The sequence below is a fragment of the Aquarana catesbeiana genome, linkage group LG05 (genome assembly GCF_042186555.1).
Source record: "Aquarana catesbeiana isolate 2022-GZ linkage group LG05, ASM4218655v1, whole genome shotgun sequence".
In the NCBI taxonomy this organism is placed as follows: Eukaryota; Metazoa; Chordata; class Amphibia; order Anura; family Ranidae; genus Aquarana; species Aquarana catesbeiana.
The window spans coordinates 82,205,939-82,226,552 of record NC_133328.1 but is presented as its reverse complement, the minus strand read 5'-3'; the positions used below and the strand labels follow the sequence as shown (position 1 = coordinate 82,226,552).

Sequence of the window (20,614 nt, the reverse complement as noted above, 5' to 3'; positions counted from 1 at the left end):
TGTGGCCAATAAAGATACAAATAGAGCTAAGAACATTTCTTACAAAATATTACATTTTGTCAAAACATTTATATTATATATATATATATATTGCTACATAACTAATTTTAATGCTTTTAAAAACAGCCTTCCTATTTTAATCTATAGCCAGCCAGCCATGATTTTTTTAAAGTGACAAAGTATTTAGTTTCGATTTGGCTTTCAACAGGAGAAAATGCCTAAAAAACATCTTTTGCTTACAAGATTGGCTCACTGTTTTTCCCAAAAGTTTGCACAAAACCAAACGTTAAAGCAGCGGCGATAAGTTACTGCAGTGACCCTTTAACTTTTCGTACTAACCTGTAAATACATTTACTAGAATGCAGCATTTCTCATATTACTCTAGGACTGATCATATCATTACAGCAAAGAGATCTTCCCTCTCAGCACTGTGTAGGAAAGGTACATCAAAGGAGGCCTGTCTCAGCATCACTGCACATGCTCAGTTTGGTGTATATTGCTAGAGAGTTTTCTTTTTTCTTGAGAGAGTGCATGTGATAAGCACAGGGCGAATCAGCACTGTCCAGACAGAGGGCCAGGGGTCCTGCATCCTGATAGGACAACCAGTGCAGTATGAAAACTCCTCCTACAAGCTTTAACCAGGCACTGATAGAAGTCATAAGACTGCTATATACTGCTGATGAGAAAAGGTATTTAGCAGTTTATATTTACTAAAAGAATTGCATTGCCATGTTCTGTGTACTGTGGGAGACCAGATATAATGAATGCAGGGTCCTGGGTTTACTAAGACTTTAACACAATTAAATATTACTTTTCTCAAGGTTTGATGAACGAAAAAATCCACATCTTTATGTTAACACACGTTAAGTTGCTTTTGTAGCATCTCCATGTTTATAACTTCTTATGCCTGCATCCATTCCCTCTTTTTTATCTAATAAGTGTGACCTCAATTAATCAAAATAATAGTTTATGGCCTTAGTTCCTCACCACCAGGCATCACTGTCCCAACATCTTGCACGGTGAGCACCGATAGTTTTTCTTCCGAGTCCACTCGAATAACCCCATATGTGAGTCCTTGCATCGATAACACCCCCCTGCCCGGAGGCTGGTTGCTGTCATCAGTCGGCCTGTGAGGGAGAAAATAGTAGAAAGGTCAACTAAATTTTGTAGTGTACGCTGTCGTGTTATCAAAGCAGTTATCAAAGCAGTATTACAGGCACCCATGTAAATATGATAGTATCTCTGCCAGAACTGCAGGATAATGAATTTTAACAACCAAATCCATACACCCATAGGCTACAGTAGTATTCCAGACACAAGCTGGCTGTAAACATTACAATCTGATTGTACAATCTCTGCGCAGTCGCCGTTATTTATTATAACTATAAAACGTAAGGACATATCTAAACCAACTATTTTGTTTGTATCCAGTCAGGCAGGCCCTAGCATTTTATTAGCTGTTGGTAGAGCTTACATTAATACTCCATAAGAACTTTCTCTGGCAGTGCTTCCAGGTGCATTCCTTTAACATTTGATATAGTTTTAGAACTCATTGACAGATACTGTCAATGCAGGCGACCTCCGTATGATCTTCACTTGACCTCCTAAGATGCATCAACCCACTTAAAGCTGCTCTTAAATTCCTAATGGCTTGCAAAAGGAGAGCAGTTTTGACACAGAGAAAGGCCTGTCTGATACTTTTTTTTTTATTTGCACTAACATAACATTTTTCAGGACAAGCTTTTCAGTACTGCTGGGACCTTGAAGAAGGGGACATACCCCGAAAGCTTGTCCTGAAAAATTGTATGTTAGTGCAAATAAAAAAAAGTATCACAGACAATACTCAATTCTCTCTGGAAAATGCTAAGAAATTATTGCTTTAAAAATGGAAGCTCCCTCCAAGGTAGGTTAGACTCCTCTGAGTAGTAACACAGAAGGGCCTTACCCACCTCAACTCATTGTATCCAATGAAACTAAGTCACATTTTTTCAGATTCCCCTAGGAAATTCTGAGACCACAGCTCAGCTGTCTAAATAAAATAGCAAAATTGAGGAATCTTTGGTGCACATTTACCCTGCTGGGAAATGTTCAGACCTAATTTGACACTTAACCAGTCAACAGAGCAATTACTCCCAGCCTACAAAAAAGGCTAAGATTTTTTTCCCACTAAACAGTAAACTATTCTAAAGATCGGTTCGTTTTAGCACCTGAAACACTTTTGATTTGCTTTAATTGATATGATATGATAAAACAGATTGACTATAAAGATGTATCTCCTGATTTACTTTAGGCCCTGCTTGCCTTCACGTTTATATGGTACATACACTTCTGAGTAGAAAAGCCTACAAGTGTTCTAATATTTTACCCAAAGTTCTACACACCAGAACAGCTATAGGGCTTGTATTGATGGGCTTTTGTTTGCTTCAAATGGGTTTTACATTCCTATACAAGTTTGAGGGAATGCAAAACCTGTGTAAATCAAGTCAAATGCAGGCCAGAAGGATGTCAACTTAATGATCTTAAAAACCATCTCAAACTATTGTGAGTGATGCCATGGACAATGGCCCTTAATGAATCTTCTAACCTACATCCAGTTGCACTGCCCACACCTACAAATGTTTCAGCATAAACAACCTGACAAGGGTTGTAATCCTTCACTACTCTTACAAAAAAAAAGCCTATGAGCATGCTGTTTGGGGTTTATAAGACAATGCGTGCTCAGGTATATATAAAAATAGGATTAAATGTACCAACATCCCAATAATAGCAGATTTGAAAAAAATTTAATTTGAGGGGCAAGTAGGATTTTCCCGGTACAGTCACAAGACATTACAACAGCATACATTTTTAAGATAAAGTTTATTTACATAACATTAACATACATATTAAAAAATTAATATTGAAAGACACTTCCACTCTGAGTGGTCATACCCCCCTGCTAGGTTTCCACCGAGAATTAAAATGTCCTCAATTCACAAATATATATGCTATTTGGGTTTTATGTTAATTATAATATTTCATTAGGAACCCAGAATAGGCATTATTTCAGAGAACACTATTTCTGTAATCAGACATGCCACCCTGACACAATACATTTGTAATGTACTATCATACTGACAAAAATAAGGTTTGTAATAGATTATCACAAGTACACAATATAGTTTCTTGAGTTCCACTAACAATAAGGAAACAGCCTAGTGCTCCATTATATATGAGATCACCAATCATCTCCAAACAGCAATCTGTAAATACCTGTACATAAATAACATTTTTCATATAAAATAATATTTTTAGATGGCATGTACTGCTAAATAAAACTTGGTTTAAATAAGCTCTAAAGGTGCAAGAAAATGCCACAAGGAAGAATGGAATAGTTATTTTTACAATCAACATTTATGTTATTAAATAATGATTAATTACGCATTTGTTAAATATAGCAATATTCCTGGAGAGTTTCAATAGAATGATTGTTTTCTACTTTCCTCCCCTGCTTTAAAGAAAGGGTTTGTGGGAAATATTATTCACAGGCATTGATTTTAAAAATAAACCTACGATAAAGAAACATGTAGGCTGCCATTGCTGACCTCCCTGAAAAATGCTAGTTGTCTGACTTCTGCACTGATCCAATGTTTTTACTACACTTTGGGGTTGCTTTACTAAAACTGGAGAGAGCAAAATCTGGTGCAGCTGTTCATTGCAGATAATCAGCTTCCAACTTCAGCTTGTTCAACTAAGCTTTGACAAAAAAAACCAAAAAAAACGGAAGCTGATTGGATTCTATGCAGAGCTGCACCAGAGTTTGCACTCTCAAGTTAAACTAGGAAGGAATTACAAAAAGACTACCCCCGGCAATGTAAGAGTTAAATGCTGGTTAACGCTAGGGCAGTGATGGTGAACCAAGTTGGCACCCTAGATATTTTTGAACTACATTTCCTATGATGCTCATGCACTCTGCAGTGTAGCTGAGCATCATGGGAAATGTAGTTCTAAAACATCTGGGGTGCCAAGGTTTGCCATCACTGCTCTAGGGGAAGAGGAATGAGATGCAATACCTACCTTACTCCCCCTCCAGCAGGCTCTGGCACTCTCCTCCACTCCAATTTGTGAGCAATTCCTCACAGTCCTTTTGTACAATGCAGGGCAATCGTGTCCCAAGGCATCTTATAGACTTTAAAGCAGGACTTATCTGTATCTGAGCACCACAAACCGAAAGCAATATTTTATTTAATTTTTATTTTTCAAAGCAAACTCACCCATTTATGTTTCCATGCTTTATTTTGTTGAAAAATCACTTTGAAAAACACCCCTTAGCATTTCTATTTGAGGCCATCTTGGATAGCATTTACTTGGTGGGATCCATCTGCCCCTAGGTTATGCATGCAGGCAGGAGGGTGTACTTTGCTGAGAAAGCCCCTCTTCCATATGAAAAAAAAGTTTAAAACAAGTAAATGTAACCCCTTTGTGACAAAAGTAACACAAATCCTAATGCCTGAACACAGTTTTGTAACTCTGACAAGTGTTAGTAAAACTGCACATACAGTATCTCACAAAAGTGAGTACACCCCTCACATTTTTGTAAATATTTTATTATATCTTTTCATGTGACAACACTGAAGAAATGACACTTTGCTACAATGTAAAGTAGTGAGTGTACAGCTTGTATAACAGTGTAAATTTGCTGTCCCCTCAAAATAACAACACACAGCCATTAATGTCTAAACCGCTGGCAACAAAAGTGAATACACCCTTATGTGAAAATGTCCAAATTGGGCCAAAAGCGTCAATATTTTGAGTGGCCATCTTTATTTTCCAGCACTGCTTTAACCCTCTTGGGCATGGAGTTCACCAGAGCTTTACAGGTTGCCACTGGAGTCCTCTTCCACTCCTCCATGATGACATCACGGAGCTGGTGGATTTTAGAGACCTTGCGCTCCTCCATCTTCCGTTTGAGGATGCTACACAGATGCTCAATAGGGTTTAGGGCTGGAGACATGCTTGGCCAGTCCATCCCCTTTACCCTCAGCTTCTTTAGCAAGGCAGTGGTTGTCTTGGGGTTGTGTTTGGGGTCATTATGTTGAAATACTGCCCTGCGGCCCAGTCTCCGAAGGGAGGGGATCATGCTTCAGTATGTCACAGTACATGTTGGCATTCATTGTTCCCTCAATGAACTGTAGCTCCCCAGTGCCGGAAGCACTCATGCAGCCCCAGACCATGACACACCCACCACAATGCTTGACTGTAGGCAAGACACACTTGTCTTTGTACTTCTCACATGGTTGCCGCCACACACGCTTGACACCATCTGAACCAAATACATTTATCTTGGTCTCATCAGACCACAGGACATGGTTCCAGTAATCCATGTCCTTATTTTGCTTGTCTTCAGCAAACTGTGGGCTTTCTTGTGCATCATCTTTAGAAGAAGCTTCCTTCTGGGATGACAGTCATGCAGACCAATTTGATGCAGTGTGCAACGTATGGTCTGAGCACTGACAGGCTGACCCCCACCCCTTCAACCCCTGCAGCAATGCTGGCAGCACTTATACGTCTATTTCCCAAAAACAACCTTTGTGCACATCCTCTCAACTTCTTTGGTCGACCATGGCGAGGCCTGTTCTGAGTGGAACCTGTCCTGGTAAACCGCTGTATGGTCCTGACCACCATGCTGCAGCTCAGTTTCAGGGTCTTGGCAATCTTCTTATGGCCTAGGCCATCTTTATGTAGAGCAACAATTCTTTTTTCAGATCCTCAAAGAGTTCTTTGCCATGAGGTGCCATGTTGAACTTCCAATGACCAGTATGAGAGTGAGAGCAATAACACCAAATTTAACACACCTGCTCCTCATTCACACCTGAGACCTTGTAACATTAATGAGTTACATGACACTGGGGGGGAAAATGGCTAATTGTACCCAATTTGGACATTTTTACTTAGGGGTGTACTCACTTTTGTTGCCAGCAGTTTAGACCAGTGTTTCTCAACTCCAGTCCTCAAGGCGCACCAACAGGTCATGTTTTCAGGATTCCCACTATTTTGCACAGGTGATTTGATCAGTTTTCACTGCCTTAGCAATTACCATAGCCGTTTCATCTGAGGGAAATCCTGAAAACATGACCTGTTGGTGCGCCTTGAGGACTGGAGTTGAGAAACACTGGTTTAGACATTGATGGCTGTGTTGAGTCATTTCTTCAGTTTTGTCACATTAAAAAAAAGATAAAATAAAAGATTTACAAAAATGTGAGTGGCGTACTTACTTTTGTGAGATACTGTTACATATATGCAACCTCAAGGATTAGGACCCACTTCCATGAGGCCACATATATGTGTACAGTTGGTGGGAAAGAGATAATTTACCTTCTAAGTTTTTTATTAAGGCTTACAGCATAAGGATTTAAAACCGTTATTGTTGATTGAGAGAGTAAAGGTCCTCTTTAACACTTTCCCACCCAGCCTATAGTAAAATGATGGCAGGGTGGGACATTTGCCATGCTGGGTAGACATCATATGACATTCATCCCAGAACACGCCACGGGTCCTGCTGCAGACTGATCTGTCACTTGCTGTGTCCACAGGGCACAGCAGATGGCAGATTAGTGTACCGGCCTGCTGCCGGTACCATGGGACCACTGTGACATATCACAGCAGATCACATGACAATTACACACATTGGATGGTTTCTATTCATGCCATTCATTGTGTACTATTGTGTTGATGTCTGTGATTGATCACATGGTACAGACAGGGCCAATCACAGCTAATCACAATAGTAAACACTAAATTAATAGATTTCATTCAGAAAAAAATGTTTGCTTATAACAGTGAAATTCACAGTTCTAAGCAATCATGGTGTGTAAAAAACATGGTGCGTAGTAAAAAAAAAAAAAAAATCCTGATGCCTCTTCAGAGAAGTACAGTGTTACTAACCCCTTCCCGCCGACCGTACGCACATCTGCGTACTTGACTTTCGGGGGTTATACCGGGATGATGCCCGCAGCTGCAGGCATCATCCCGGTACCGTTGTGTCGAGCGGGCGATCGGCTACCCATATATAACAACCGATGCGGCTAAAAGCCACTCGGCTGTTATACCGGAGGAGCGGGAGGGGACATCCCCCCCTCCCGCCGCTCTTACCGGGCCTCCCGTGCGGTCGGGAGGCCTGGTGTCCAATCGTCTGCCTCCGGCGGCTGTGGGCGGGCTGGAACGAAGCCGTGGGCGGCTTCGTTCCAGCCTTCTCAATGTAAACGCGGAAGCGACGTCATGACGTCACTTCCCGTTTACTTGGCTGCCAATGGCGCCGAATTTAAAAAAATACACAGTATTCAGAATCGCCGTTTTTGGCGATCTGAATACTTTGAAGTGTAAAGCAGGGATGGGGGGTCTTTTAGACCCCCCATCCCTCCATAAAGAGTACCTGTCACAAGGGATGTTTACATTCCTTGTGACAGCAATAAAAGTAAAAAAAAAACATTTTTTTTTTAAACACAATTTTTAAGTATAAAAATAAATAAAATAAATATAAAAAAAAAAATTAAAAAATGTTTAAAGCGCCCCCGTCCCCGCGAGCTCGCGCAGCGAAGAAAACGCATACGGAAGTCGCACACGCATATGTAAAGGGTGTTCAAATAACACATGTGAGGTATCGCCGCGATCATCAGAGCGAGAGCAATAATTCTAGCCCTAGACCTCCTCTGTAACTCTAACCTGGTAACCGTAAAAAAAATTTAAAGCGTCGCCTATGGAAATTCATAGCTACCATAGTTTGTCGCCATTCCACGAGTGCGTGCAATTATAAAGCCTGACATGTTTGGTATCTATTCACTCGGCGTAACATCATCTTTCACATTATACAAAAAAATTGGGGTAACTTTACTGTTTGGATTTTTTAAAATTCGTGGAAGTGTCCCTTTTCCAAAAAAAGTTTAAAACACCGCTGCACAAATACCGTGTAATATAAAATATTGCAACAATCTCCATTTTATTCTCTAGATTCTCTGCTAAAAAATATATATAATGTTTGGGGGTTCTAAGTAATTTTCTAGCAAAAAATATGGATTTTAACTTGTAAACACCAAATTTCAAAAATAGGCTTAGTCATGAAAGGGTTAAACACTGTAGTGCTCTGGTCACAGTATGTTAAAAATAAAATAAGAAACTGTATTTAAAAAATTGAAAATTGACAGTACAATTTTACTTTTTTTGTACTGTCACCAGTCAGTGTCCCTGATCACCACCACACCGTTATATGATGACGCTGTACTGCACCGGTGACGGTATGTAAAAAATAAAAATTGTGAAAAAAATTTTTTTATTTAATTTCTTAATTTTCCAAAAAATGCCTCTTACTAAATACCGCATTTTCCACAAATGGGTAATTTGGAGGATATTTGTACTGTCCTGGCATTTTTGGGCCTCAGGAAAAAAGATAGGCCGTCAGTACATCAGGATTAATTCATTTTTAGATATACTGTATATACTATAGTTTGTGGACTCACTATGTAATATAACTTTCCTACAGACTAAATAATATACACGGATTTGGATTATTTTCACCAAAGAAATGTAGCAGTATACATTTTGGCCTAAATTTATGAAGAAAGATTATTTGCAAAATGTTATAACAGAAACAAAGAAAATCATGTTTGCTTTTTTTTGGTCTTTTTTCATTTATTTAGCAAAAAATAAAAACCCCACTGGTGATTAAATACCACCAAGCTCTATCTAAAAAAAAAAAAAAAAAAAAAAAGATACAAATTTCATATGGGTACAGCACTGCTAGACTGCACATTGTCATTTAAAGTGTGACAACCCGAAAGCTGAAAATTGGCCTGGGCAGGGAGGGGGTGAAAGTGCCCAATATTGAAGTTATTAAAGACAGGGATAGCCCTTATAGCATTACAGGAAGATAGATAACAATGGCAGCCTTTGGGCCTGTGCTAATGGGCAAATTCAGCTTGCTTTTGACATCAGTTTGAGATGCTTAAGAGATCATTCATAAATCACTAACAAGTGCATTTGATCTGCTTCAAGCTGCTTTCTATAGACTTGTATGGGGAGAGTTACAATCTCTGAACAAAAGCTCCCTTGGACACAGGACCTACATTTTTTTCTCACTAAATGTGTACTTTAACTGATGATTCCTCAAAGCATCCACCTATGCCAGCGCTGGACAAATCCCAGGAGCAAGGTAGCAATGCATGCTAGAACATTATGACATTACTATGCAAGGACCCCCGGAATTTGTTTTTTGTCCGTTTACTAATGCTTTAAAATTGTATATATATAGGTTGTAAATTAATATTACAACCTAGATAAAGGAAGGCCCGTAGACGTGGTGTATTTGACAAGCATTTGACACATTTCCCCATAAACGTTTACTGTACAAAGTAAGGTCCGTTGGCATGGAGCATGTGAGTACATGGATTGAAAACTGGCTAGAAGGGCAAGTTTAGAGGGTGGTGATAAATGGGGAGTACTTCGGAATGGTCAGGGGTGGGGTCACCCAGGGTGGAAAAGGACCCGGAGGTCCTAGTAGATGATAGGCTCAGCAATGGCATGCAATTCCAAGCTGCTGCTAACAAAGCAAACAGAATATTGGCATGAATTAAAAAGGGAATCAACTCCAGGGATAAAATGATAATTCTCCCACTCTACAAGACTCTGGTCCAGCCGCACCTGGAGTATGCTGTCCAGTTCTGGGCACCAGTCCTCAGGAAGGATGTACTGGAAATGGAGCGAGTACAAAGAAGGGCAACAAAGCTAATAAAGGGTCTGGAGGATATTAGTTATGAGGAAAGGTTGCGAGCACTGAACTTATTCTCTCTGGAGAAGAGACGCTTGAGAGGGATTATGATTTCAATTTACAAATACCGTACTGGTGACCCAACAATAGGGATAAAACTTTTTCACAGAAGGGAGTTTAATAAGACACGTGACCACTCACTAAAATTAGAAGAAAAGAGGTTTAACCTTAAACTACGTAGAGGGTTCTTTACTGTAAGAGCGTCAAGGATGTGGAATTCCCTTCCACAGGCTGTGGTATCAGCGAGGGGCATCGATAGTTTAAAAAAACTATTGGATAAGCACCTGAACGACCACAACATACAGGGATATATAATCTAATACTGACATAAAATCACACACATAGGTTGGACTTGATGGACTTTTGTCTTTTTTCAACCTCACCTACTATGTAATTAGGTAATTAAACATAACCATTCTTACTCTGCCTGGAATTCTCCTCTCATGCTCATAATTGACTTGACTTGCTTTTCCCACAAGAGCACAAGAGCTTAAGGTAAAATGTAAGCAATCCCCCAGCAATGTCCTTGGGTTTGCCACTGCAATGAGCCATTTACCAGGATTTAACTGTAATTGAAATAGGACTAGTTTACATAGGCATCTGTGGTATGCTTTTGACTTGTGTCTGTAAGGCATTTTTAACCACTTGCCCTCCGGAAGATTTAACCCCCTTTATGACTAGGCCATTTTTTGACACACGGTAATGTGTTACTTTAACTGATAATTGTGGTCATGCAACGCTGTACACAAATACACCTCTGCAGTTTTTATTTTTTGCGCTATAACCTAAAAAGAGAATGACAATTTTGAAAAATAACAAAAAACAATATTTTTTAATTCTGCTATAAAACATATCCAATAAAAAAATTAAAAAAACAAAAACGTTTCTTCATAAATTTAGACCATTATGTATTCTACTACATATTTTTAGTAAAAAAAAAAAAAAATCCCAATAAGCTTATATTAATCGGTTTGCACAAAAGTTATAGTGTCTACAAACTATGGGATATTTTTATTTACTAGTAATGGCAGCGATCAGCGACTAACACTAAGTGAAACTTTAGACACTTTTTGGGAACCAGTGACATTAATACAGTGATCAGTGCTAAAAATATGCACAGTCACTATACTAATAAAACTGGTTGAGAATGGGTTAACAGGCATTCAGGCATCATTCAGATATCCCCGCTCAAAGTCAAGGACGTCATATGACTGTGGGCGGGAACTGGTTAAAAATTGCAGAGTAGTGCAGGGTATATTGCTGGGCATATTGCAGAGTATTGCTGGGCATATTGCAGAGTATTGCTGGGCATATTGCAGAGTATTGCAGGGTATTATGCAGAGTATTGCTGGGTATTATGCAGAGTATTGCTGGGTATTATACAGAGTATTATGCAGAGTATTATGCAGAGTATTGCAGGGTATTATGCAGAGTATTGCAGGGATGGCTGAGCATGGAGGGATGGATGGATGTGACTGTAATTGTCACTGAGCACCGCTGTGGGCACTACACATGCAGCCCACAGCGGTGCTGCCATCCGATCCCTCCCCCTCTCCCCTCGCACTGTACCGATCGGTACAGAGAGGGGAGGGACGAACCGGCGTCATAACATGACGCCGGTCTGTTGACATGTGATCGCTCCGTCATTTGACGGAGCGATCACATGGTAAACGGCCGCGATCAGCGGCCGTTTACCGTGATGCGCCGGGTTCTCTGGACCCGGCGGTCATGGAAGTTCTCGGGTGTGCGTCCCAGGGGGCGCGCGAGAGCAGTATTCTGGGAGGACGTCCATGGACGTCCACCCAGAACTAGCCGACCGTGCTGCAGCCGTCTTTCGGCTATGGCCCGGTCGGCAAGTGGTTAATGAGGAAAAAAATGAACTTAAATGATTTTAGCAAATGGCTGCAATATAACAAAGAGTGAAAAATTTAAGGGGGTCTGAATACTTTCAGTCCCCACTGTATAATATATATATACATGCAATACCTTTGTGTGGGTAACTAAACATATTCTGAGATGCAAGCTTTGGTTTTATTAAATGAGACTCATTTATTTTACCAAGACCATAAACAAAGTGTTGGTGCAAACGCTCTTTCTTTTACTTTAAATAATGGTCTTTCTGTAGCACATACACACTGAACAGTACAGTTGTACAACATATGAGCACTATTATTATTACATACCCCGAGGGCCGGTTCACACTGCTGCGATGCGGGAACCCTGCAAATCCACTGCGGGTTCCCGCATCGCATTTTTCCCATTGGCAATTCACACTGCCCTATGCGAACTGCTGGGAGTGTCAATTTAAAGTTAATGACACCCCCAAATCAGTTCGCATATTGCAGTGCAATCTGCAAATTCAGACAGGAATTGGATCGCATGGGTGTGAACCAAAAGAAGGGTCCTGTGCGTGTTTGGTCTGAATGCGATGCGAATTCAGCCATACTATCTGTATGGCTGAATATGCATTGCACGAACATCGCATGTGATTTGCACTGCAGTGCGAATCACATGCGATCTCACACCACACAGCAGTGTGAAACGGCCCTGAAAGTCAATTAATTCTGTTTTACATAAGGGGCATCATCCATATAAGCTATGCAGCCTCACTGCTGGTCCTGGCAAAATATAACACAAATTGCTAATCAGCCAATCACATGGCAGCAACCCAATGCATTTAGGCATCTGGACATGATGAAGACGACTTGCTGAAGTTCAAACCGAGCATCAGAATGGAGAAGAAAGGGGATTTAAGTGACTTTGAACGTGGCATGTTGTTGGTGCCACCAGCAACATGCCACGTTCAAAGTCACTTAAATCCCCTCAGGGCTGGTCTGAGTATTTCAAAAACTGCTGATCTACTTTGATTTTCCCATACAACCATCTCTAGGATTTACAGAGAATGGTCCAAAAAAGAGAAAATATCCAGTGTGGGGTAGTTGTGTGGACGAAAACGCCTTGTTGATGTCAGAGGAGAATGGGCAGACTGGTACCAGATGATAGAAAGGCAACAGTAACTAAAAAAACACTTGTTACATCCAAGGTATGCAGAATACCGTCTCTGAATGCACAACACATCGAACCTTGAAGTAGATGGGCTACACCAGCAGAAGACCACACCAGGTGCCACTCCTGTCAGATAAGAACAGGAAACTGAGGCTACAATTCTCACTGGCTCGCCAAAATTGGACAATAGAAGTTTGGAAAAACGTTGTCTGGTCTGAGGAGTCTTGATTTCAGTTGTGAAAATCAGATGGTAGGGTCAGAATTTGGCATAAACATGAAAGCATGGATCCATCCTGCTTTGTATCAACGGTTTGGGCTGATTGTGTAATGGTGTGGGGGATATTTGCTTGCTACACTTTGGGCCCCTTAGTACCAATTGAGCATTGTTTAAACGCCATGTCCTACCTGAGTATTGTTGCTGACCATGTCCATCCCTTTATCACTACAGTGTACCCATCTTGTGATGGCTCCTTCCAGCAGGATAATGCACCATGTCCAGTGGCGTCGCTAGGGGGTGGCTTTGGGGGCTATAGCCCCGAATCTGGGCCCCATAGCCCCGAGTCTCTGCAGGGGTCCCCAATGGGAGGGGAGGCTCTCTTGGGACCCTGATGTAAGAGGGGGCTCTCTGGGGACCTTGATGTAAGTAGGGGGCTCTGTGGGGACCCTGATGTAAATGGGGGTGCTCTCTGTGGATATATACGCGCACACACGCGTATATTACTGTATATACATGTGTATGCCCGCCCAAGCGTATGACTTTCTTTACTACGCTGCTATGGGCTGTAGCCCCAGATCTTTTGTAGACCTAGCAACGCCCCTGACCATGTCACAAAGCTCAAATCTTTTCAAACTGATTTCTTGAACACGACAATGAGGTCACTGTACTCCAATGGCCTCCACGGTCACCAGATCTCAATCCAATAGAGCATCTTTGGGATGTGGTGGAATGAGAGATTCGCATCATGGATGTGCAGCCCGCAAACCTGCAGCAACTGTGTGATGCTATCATGTCAATATGGACCAAAATCTCTGAGGAATGTTTCCAACACCTTGTTGAATCTATGCCATGAAGTATTAAGGCAGTTCCGAAGGCAAAAGGGGGTCCAACCCGGTATTAGCAAGGTGTACCTAATAAAGTGGCTGGTGAGTATATATTAGAAATCGGCCTAATGTTTTTTGCATAGGGTAAAAAGCACATTGCCACCCAGTGGGCTTGTTCAGTATACTCATAGAAGCTCTGTTTATTTCATATACCCTGCTGACTCAGTGAAGCAGCCAGTTCAGCCAGACAGAAATGTCACAGAGATTCTCAAGGATGAGATGAGACACCACTCCATCCGGCTTCACTCCGACACGCAAATAGGAAGATAATGCAATTCAGTTTGGGTTATGAATGACAATTACATGCAAAGCATATCAAGTTACTTAAATAGCCCAGGCAAATGTAGCAGGAAAAGCATTCAGCTTCTTGGTAGGTCTCCCGAGGTTGTACTGTGTAATCTTTATCCACTGCGCCATTCACTCCCCATTCAGAACTAATTATTTGCGTTCTAACAGGTCACATGACACAAGTTCATTTAGAAAGCAATACGATCTCTCGCAAAGCTTTTCTTAAAAACCTGCAGTGATAAATCTCAATTAAAGGTTATAGCAAGCGCCAGCTCTGAAATGGCACACTGAAAGCCTTCAGGCATTAACAGAAAAAAAATATGAAGATACAGGAGAGACAACCAGAAGCAACGACATCTGAGCTGCCACATAAATGCTAGAATGGAATCACTGTTCAATAGCGGACTCTACAGACACAATTGGATCCTACGAAAGTATGGCAGTATTTTTTTTATATAGATCTCCTAAAACAAAATCAAAGCACACGATGCAGCTGTTTAGGGTTCATTCCTGCCCTTTGTTGTAAAATGTGCAGTATGGTTGATCCTTGCCTCTATTTGAATCACAAATATACTGCCCCAGTCTTTCAAGCAAATTGCATTAGGCCTGGTTCACACCTATGCAGGTTGCAGTTGATACATATTCCAGGTGTATTTTGTGTTTTTTAACCACTTGCTGACCAGCCGCCGCAATTGTACTGTGTCAACATGGCTCGGCTGTGCGAATTGCTGTCATGTTACGTCGCTTCTATTTGTGGCCACTAGGGGCACGCACCCGCTGCTTGCCCCCGGAGCCGATTCGAGTGCCTGGCGGTTGTGATGACCGCCGGGCTCCCGCGATCGCTCGTGACACGGTGGGAACCGGGATCTCTGTGTGTAAACACAGAGATCCCGCTTCTCTGAGGGGAGAAGAGACAGATCGTGTATTCATACAAAGTATGAACACCGATCTATCTCTTCCCCTAGCAAGTCCCATCCCCCCTTCAGTTAGAACAAGTAGCATTGAACACAGTTAACCCCTTGATCGCCCCCTAGTGTTAACTCCTTCACTGCCAGTGACATTTATACAGTAATCAGTGCATTTTTATAGCACTGATCGCTGTATAAATGCCAATGGTCCCAAAAATGTGTCAAAATTGTCCGATGTGTCCATCATAATGTTGCAGTCATGATAAAAAAAAATCGCAGATTGCTGCCATTACTATTAAAAAAAAAAAATAATAAAAATGCTATAAATCTATCCCCTACTTTGTAGACGCTATAACTTTTGCGCAAACCAATCAATATACTCTTATTGGGATTTTTATTACCAAAAATATGTAGAAGAATACATATCGGCCTAAACTGAGAAAAAATTTGCTTTTTAAAAAAAAAAATGGGGAAATTTATTATAGCACAAAGTACAAAATATTGTGTTTTTTTCAAAATTGTCGTTTTTTTTTTTGTTTATAGCGCAAAAAATAAAAACCACAGAGATGATCAAATACCACCAAAAGAAAGCTCTATTTGTGTGAAAAAAAGGACTTCAATTTTGTTTGGGTACAGCATCGCAGGATCACGAAATTGTCAGTTAAAGCGACGCAGTGCCGAATCGCAAAAAATGGCCTGGTCATTCAGCAGCCAAATCTTCCGGGGCCGAAGCAGTTAATACATGTTTTTGATCTATTGAAGTCTATGGAACCAAAAACACAACCTGCTGGTCCCTGGCCCTTTCCATAAAATGCACAGATGTGAACATGACCCATAGGAAACCATGTTAAAGGGACTGTAGTGTGTTTCTGCAAGACTTAAAACGCACTAAAAAATCCATAGGTGTGAACCAGGCCTTAAACAAAGGATGCACTATACTACATCTGTTATCTGCCCATCTATAACCAGATTTTGTTTATAATAAAATAAAAGCAAAGAATATAAACATAAATGTTATAACCTATGTAAACCAGTTAAAGTGGAACTAAACCCATCGATTTAACAGTTTCAAAAAAGAGTTATATTCTTGGCACATGCAACATGCATGTAACTGTCACCTTTCTTCCTGGATCCTGGAGAGGAGAGACTGTCCCAGCTGTGTACACAGGTCCTGCATGTGCCCGGTTTGCCTGCCATCTGCCACGCTACATAGAGGGATACTTCATTACCCACTGTTCATCTGGCCCCTGGTTTATATACGAGCCTGTTGAGCTTGCTATCTGGTAAGCGTGCATTTTTTAGTGGTGGAGGATCACTGTAAGGGGTGTTTTTCCATTTCCTACCTTTCCACACTGATCCCTATGAAGAGCTATCAGGGGACTCTTCTCATCTCCCTAGAAGATTTTCTGATTGTCTGATCTATGGACTTTGCTGCTTACAAATTTATCATCGCTATATTTTTGGTTTTCACTATTGATTTATATGCACTTGATATTAGTCATATAATATTTTGAATTTTATGCCATTTATCTTTTTGTCATTTTCTGTTTATGACCTCATGTATATATTTATATTCATATTTGGTGTTTTCTCACATTCACTTTATCATACATTATTGAGGGTATAGCGCAGTTTTTTCTTTGCTTTTCCTAACTGTCACATTGGTTGTGCTCTCAACCAAACTGTCAAACCATTAAATGGCTGGTGTCATAATCTGATCACATGTGCAGCATCATGGCGGTCAAAGATCAAAGGCCAAGATGGCAGCTTCCTTGGCTGAAACCGATAGGAGAGTTTAGTTCCACTTTAACCACTGAGTTAAAATGTAAAGTAAATGCAGGGGCCATTTCACTTTATATGATTTCTGGGTTATTTATGTTACTCAAATGCAAAGCATAGTGGTTTTGTTCAGTATGTCTTTGCTTACCATGGTCTGGACTAAAATAATAAAGAGTGCAAACATATTTTTGATGTATATACTGTAAATTTGTCTTTACCTTGTGTTCTAAAAATCCTGTTATGTGCAGAGGTCAGTAGCTGAAACTGAAATTTACACAGACAACTGAATGACTCAGAGGAGTGATTCTACATCCAAAGGTTCACTCACAAGACCGTGCCTGAGAGGAAGCTACTTTTGCATTGCTGTCTCAAACCTCTGACATAGCTTGGTGAGAATGGTAAATCTGGAAAGGTGTTGAATGACACATAGGGGGTTATTTACGAAAGGCAAATCCACTTTGCACTACAAGTGCACTTGGAAGTGCAGTCGCTCTAAATCTAAGGGGAAGATCTGAAATGAGGGGAAGCTCTGCTGATTTTATCAACCAATCATGTGCAAGCTAAAATGCTGCTTTTTATTTTCCTTGCATGTCCCCCCCAGATCTACAGCAACTGCACTTCCAAGTGCACTTTCAGTGCAAAGTGGATTTTCCTTTAGTAAATAACCCCCATTGTCCCTATATCCCCCCTGCATAGTGGAAGGACATCAGGAGAATGAATACTGCAAATCTTTAAAACTTATATTTTAGAACTTCTTAAGAAGTATTCGATTTTCACTCTGAAAGTTGGGTGTCTGGTGTTTGAATTATATAAGCAGGCTATTGACTTATATTGGACTTACACTAAGAAACATGACGTTTGATACCCTTGATAGCCATGGTATAGCCCCTTTTCCTTCAACACCGCCATATCTCCCTGTATAAAAACTTCAGGCACTAAGAGGCAGAACACCCTTTTAGAAGGCTCTTGCCAAAACAAGTATGTTGTGCCGTCTTTGTTCTGTGTGCTTTTCCCTAGCTCCCCCACAAACCCAAAACATTACCTGTAAATCCTGCCTGACAGTGCAGGTTTTTCTACTTTCTTAGATGTGGTGACAATGCTAGCCCACACCATCTAAAATCAATGTAGCATTATAATAATCACATTGGATGTGCACGTAAAGACTACAACACAACTGTGCCAACACAGCAAGGGCAGCATGCAGGTGTTAAATAGACCTGCCCACCACCAGGTCTGTTTGGCAGAGTGAGGAGTGCTGGGGACATTGAAAAACTATTATTTTGGCAAACTTTAACAACCACAAAGTGCACTTTTTTTTTTTTTTTTTTACAAAATGACTTTGGAAATCGGCTAAACTTTACATTTGAGAATAACTTGGCAAATTGTAGCCAATAGCTTTAGATGTACTTTTAATATTCAGATCTAAAACAGAGCAAAAGAGGGAAAAATCCAACTGTTCACAGAAGGAAAACAGGGACATTTCCAGAGAAAATGCATTCCAGATTATGCAGCATTCTGTGACACTACTATGAGCAAATTTAATTTCAGGTCTCTTTTGTTCTATACATTTACATGTCCTTGACCATTTCCTTCTCTTGTTTCAATCTTTCTGTTCTGCACACATCAGGATACATAAGAATATTGGCAGAGGGAAACACAATTTAATTTGACTGAGGTAAGCAGTGACTGAGGCCCAGAAGCAAAAACATTATACACAAATGAGGAACTGCAATGGTACTGTCAGTACTGTCATTATGTTACATAAGGGAAAGCCAACCTGGAGGACATTGAAGAAAATTACTGTGCTGGATCCCCGCTGTCTTAGGCAGGTGATTATAAATTCTACTGCACACTGTGAAATGAAGAGCAGCTATGGAAGACCACAAAACAGTGTAAAAAAAATGAACTTATCACCAGTATACAGCAGCTATTTTAGGGCCCAGAGGTCAGAATTGTCTAACTCACAGAGTGCATGGATCAAGAGCAAGTAAGACACAAAGTACGGAGTCAGGAGTGCATATTGCCCAGAGGGCAGGGGTCAGGATTGTGTAACACACAGAATGCTGGGCTCAGGAGTAAGCAACGTAAAGTATGCAACAGTGAGTATTAGAGTACAGGAGTAAGAAGTGTATATTGCACAGAGGTCAGGACTCTAAAAACACATAGAGTGGAGGTCAAAAGTGCATAAAACACAAAGTACAGCGGTTGTGAGTGGGTACTGCAGAGAGTGCAGGGATCAGGAGTAAGTAACTCACAGGCAGTGCACAGAGTACAGCCAAAAGTTATTTCCTCCTCCAAGTACAAATCCTCACAAGCCCAAATCCCCCCAGGACAGATCTCTGCTAAAAGCTCCAAATTGCTCCTAGGACGAATCAAATTTCCCCCCACAGCCCTAAATCTTCCCCCCAGTACAGAATACCCCCTTTCCCAAGCACACCCCTCAGTACAGACTCCCCAAGTCCATCCCACAGTACAGACCCCCCAAAGCCAACCCCACAATACAGATCCATTCAAGTCCACTCCCCAGTACAGACCCCCTGCCCCCAGCACAGTACACACCTCCCACACCTTCCCCTCAAACACAGTGGGAAAATAATTATTGGATCCCCTGCAGATTTTATAAGTTTGCTCACTTAAAAAGAAATGAAGGGTCTATAATTTTTATCATGGGCGTATTTTAAATGATAGAAAAAGAATATCAACCAAAAATACGGAAAAAACACAATACAAATGTTATAAACTGAGTTGCAGTTCAGTGCGTAAAATAAGTATTTGATCCCCAAGCAAAACGTGACTTAGTACTAGGTGGAGAAACCCATGTTGGCAATCACAGAGGTAAGACGTTTCTTGCAGTTGGTTACCAGGTTTGCGCACATCTCAGGAGGGATTTTGGTCCACTTATCTCTACAGATCTTCTCAAAATCCTTAAGGTTTCTTAGCTGTCACTTGGCAACTCGAAGTTTCAGCTCCCTCCATAAATTTTCTATAGGATAAGGGTCTGGAAACTGGCTAGGCCACTCCATGACCCTAAAGTGCTTCTTCTTGAGCCACTCCTTTGTTGCCTTGGTGGTATGTTTCGGGTCATTGTCATGCTGGAAGACCCATCCATGCCCCATCTTCAGTGTTCTGGCTGAGGGAAAAAGGTTCTCATCCAAGATTTTCCAATACAAGGCCCCATCCATTGGCCCCTTATTGCAGCAAAGTTGGCGTAATTCTTTAGCTGAGAAACAGCTCCAAAGCATAATGTTCCCGCCTCTGTGCTTGACTGTAGGGATGGTGTTCTTAGGGTCATAGTCAGCATGTTTCTTCCTCCAAACATGGGGAGTCCCCCTCCTCAAGAAGGCACGTGTACAGTCATGCCAATGAACATCTAAATGATTCAGAGAAAGATTGGGAGAAAGTGCTGTGGTCGAGTGAGACCAAACTTGAGCTCTGCGGCATTAACTCGACTCGCCGTGTTTGAAGGAAGAAAAATGCTGACTATGACCTTCTTTCCTCAGCCAGAACACTGAAGATGGGTCATAGATGGGTCTTTTAGCATGACAATTACCCAAAACATACCGCCAAGGCAACAAAGGAGTGGCTCAAGAAGAAGCACATTAAGGTCATGGAGTGGACTAGTCAGTCTCCAGACCTTGATGCTAAAGGAAATTTATGGCGGGAGCTGAAACTTCGAGTTGCCAAGAGACAGCCAAGAAACCTTAAGAATTTAGAGAACTGTAAAGTGGACCAA

General features: G+C 41.1%; 1 protein-coding gene across 8 annotated transcripts in view; it reads right to left on the bottom strand.

Moving 5' to 3' along the window:
• The window catches only part of DIP2C (disco interacting protein 2 homolog C), a 751,814-nt gene that overhangs the window by 179,203 nt on the left and 551,997 nt on the right, over positions 1-20,614 (bottom strand). For all 8 annotated transcript variants that reach the window (XM_073629914.1, XM_073629915.1, XM_073629910.1 and 5 more), the window contains one exon: positions 988-1,127. In XM_073629914.1, coding sequence (XP_073486015.1) covers positions 988-1,127 — 140 coding nt within the window. The remainder of the gene's footprint in view (positions 1-987; positions 1,128-20,614) is intronic.